We start from the raw sequence: 2,944 nt of genomic DNA, 5'->3' as shown, positions 1-2,944 counted from the left end.
AGCTCAAAAGGTTCGCCATCACTGCCCTAGACCCTTTACCCAAACTGACACCCCACCGCCAGAGACACGAGCTTTCTAGTCCCCAGCGAAAACATGTATCCATGGCCGCCTTAATCCCAGAAGTAAGAGCCATGTGATTGGGTATGGGACAGAGGGAGCAAGAGGGGCATGGCGCCAGGTTTCATTTTATACCAAACAGCTTTGAATGAGGAGAGGAGAAGCAGTTTAATTGAATTTCTAAATTCTTTATTAATTAAGCTGTGATCACGTCAGAGTAATTAATTCACTTCATAAGAAATCATTTCATTGTTCCCTACAAGTAGAAATTCAATGTGGTTCAACAGTCATCTAGTGATATGATAGATAGCGCACTGGCTTACACATAGATGAAAACACAGAAATTAGAACATTGATCCCAGCCTAGAACTGACTGTGTTGTTAGATAGGAAAGGAAATGGGGGGTTGTCTATAAATCAGGGGGAACCAAAAAGGATCACACTCAAGCTGGCTTTGAATGCTCTCTCTCGTGAGCCTTCACAATGCTACCTTCTGTTCTCAGTTACACACAATCCTGCCACTGAACTACGCGAGAATCAAAGCGTCATAGAGTTAAAAAGTGTTCTGCAGCCTACCACCCCACTCCAAATCTCCTCTTCCTCCTCACCTGTTTCTCACTAACTGGGAGAAGTCATCAGCGGATGTGGTTGGTGAGTAAGAGCTAAGAGGAAATAAGCTCTCTTTTGCTCCTACTATCATCTCTCCCCAGGATGGTCACCCCCCGATGCAGTGGGGTGTCAAGAAGAGTGAGGTGCCCTTCCTGATGCCATAACGTGCCATGGTCTTCCCATCTTCCAGCCTCTTTCCATTGCAAGTCACAATCTGCTTCTCGGGGGGCACCGCGGTCTTGGTCTCGATCATCTCTTTCACCTGGGCCACTGAGCTGGACCTTCGCACCTGGAGGAGGTGCCTCTGCCCCTCGTCACCCGGCTCCACCAGAACTAAGGGCAGCTCCTCGTCACTGGGCTTCACCACCCGCAGGGTGAGGTGGATGGTCGTCTCGTGGTCGATGCCATAAGATGACAGCGTTCTGTGCGGCTTCAGCGGCTTCGAGCCCAGCAGAAGGACCTGGTCCTGCACGGGAACGTGGGTCTTGGATCGGACGTGTTCGCCGATCTTCTTCACTCTGTCCTCCAGGCTGGCAGTGAAGGTCATTGAGCCCCACTCCTCAGAGTGCACCTTCACCTGGACGAGGAAGGCCAAGAGACAGTTGCCAGGAATACCTGCCATGTTTCCCACTCCTCCCCGCCTCCCCAGTGTCTTCTGCCCTTCATTGCTGTTAGGTCCTCCGGCTCCTTCATCACAAGTGGTGTCCTTCCCTGCCTCGAAACGTCTCTTTTGGAATCCCCAGGTTATAACACAAAGACAAACATCAGTTTTATTTCTTATAATAATCACACCTCTGATCCATCCCCAAACTGTCATTAACAATCTCCCACCATATATACCTGCTTCCTATCCAGATAAAGTGTGTCAAATGTCAAGAACTAAATACCGCCCTGGCCAGTGGCTCAGCTGGTTGGAGCATCGTCCCGCACACCAGCAGGCTGCAGGTTCAATCCCGGTCAGGCCGCAGGTGGGAGGCAACCGACCAATGTTTGTCTCTCACACTGGTGTTTCTCTCTCATCAATTTTTGAAGATTATCCTCGGGTGAAGATTAAAGAAAAAAACTAAATACAAGTACAAAGCACCCAAAGGCGTACACCAGACTCTAAAAACAACTTCCAAATGGAAATTCCAAGATTTGGCAGCGTCGTCATCGGGCACCCACGGGCCTGCCCCCGTTGAGTGCTGTAGGAGGAACCCTGGTGAGGACACAGTCTCTGCACTGTGGCTTTCTACTGGAGGTCTTGTTGCTTTATAGTAATAACACATGTCACAGCGACACTACATTCGATGCTATTTGTTCGTCTGTGTTTCCTGTGTTTCTCTAGCTCCCTGTTGTAGAATATGATCTCTTCCTGTGATTAACACAGGGCCTCACTCACAGAGGGCAGGGCTCTACCTGTGAGCCCTGTGCTGTGGCTTGAGAGCCTGGTGGCCCTCCCTCATGCTCTGTCCAAAAGAAACATCTTCCCGACTGAGACTGCCGGGACTCTCTCCCCTGCCCCGCTGAGCGAGCGCTGCCCGCTGGGCTCTCCGGGGGGCCTCGCCGGAGGGAGCGCGTTCCCACAGAAGGAAGGCAGCAGGTCGCTCACAGCTGAGGGTACGTGAGTTTGTGGACCTCTCTTTTGGAGAAGGAAACAGGTTTGAGAGCCCTGGACCCCTAAACAGGATAAGGGAAAGGGCTCCGGGCAATATTTCCATCGTTTTCAATGTTGCCAGTCCCATGGGCACAAAGCCCAATGCCACCTCTCACCATGAATCCCCAGCCGTGGCCAGCCCAAGGCCTGACACAGAAGGAACTCGGGAGCCAAATGATCAGCTTTTCTTCCCAGAACCTTCCTTCACACCCTCCTTGGAGACGCCTTCCAGCCACCCCGCTCTGAGCACTGCCCTCACCCATTCCTGAGACCCCCCCATCTCTTGGAGGTGCCTTCCCTCCCCCGCCCCTCGTCCCCTTTATCAAGGCCCAACTCACACAGAGGCAGGCAGCATGGGCAGCCATCGCTGCAGCCGAGGGAGCAGCAGAAACAGCCTGAGAGCAGGAGCAGCGCCAGCACCCAGCGTCCACGCAGAGAGCAGAGCAGGAAACCCCCTGGGTGTCTGCTCTCCGTGCCCTTTATTGTGGGTCTCTGGTTCTCTTTCACTTTTGCTGCAGAGTCCACACCCAGAGAGTACTTCCTGACCACGCACCCCCGCAGCCAACCCACTGCCTCCTTCTTCCAGACCTGGGAGGGGCCTCTCTGCTGAGAATCTCTCCTGATTGACAACCACCACCACCCC

The 2,944-nt window shown here is 52.8% G+C and overlaps 1 protein-coding gene across 1 annotated transcript; it reads right to left on the bottom strand.

The window, feature by feature from the left end:
* Positions 1-224: 224 nt before the first annotated feature.
* Positions 225-2,938, bottom strand: UBD (ubiquitin D). The gene is made up of 2 exons (XM_005853059.2): positions 2,640-2,938; positions 225-1,242 (listed from the first exon to the last, which is right to left on the bottom strand). Exons 1-2 carry the CDS (start codon positions 2,664-2,666, stop codon positions 772-774), a joined length of 498 nt encoding a protein of 165 aa, XP_005853121.1. The 5' UTR covers positions 2,667-2,938; the 3' UTR covers positions 225-771.
* Between the last annotated feature and the right edge of the window lie 6 nt (positions 2,939-2,944).

The sequence above is a fragment of the Myotis brandtii genome, unplaced genomic scaffold (assembly GCF_000412655.1).
Source record: "Myotis brandtii unplaced genomic scaffold, ASM41265v1 C42871244, whole genome shotgun sequence".
NCBI classification, from domain to species: Eukaryota; Metazoa; Chordata; class Mammalia; order Chiroptera; family Vespertilionidae; genus Myotis; species Myotis brandtii.
This window is presented reverse-complemented; position numbering and strand designations above follow the sequence as displayed.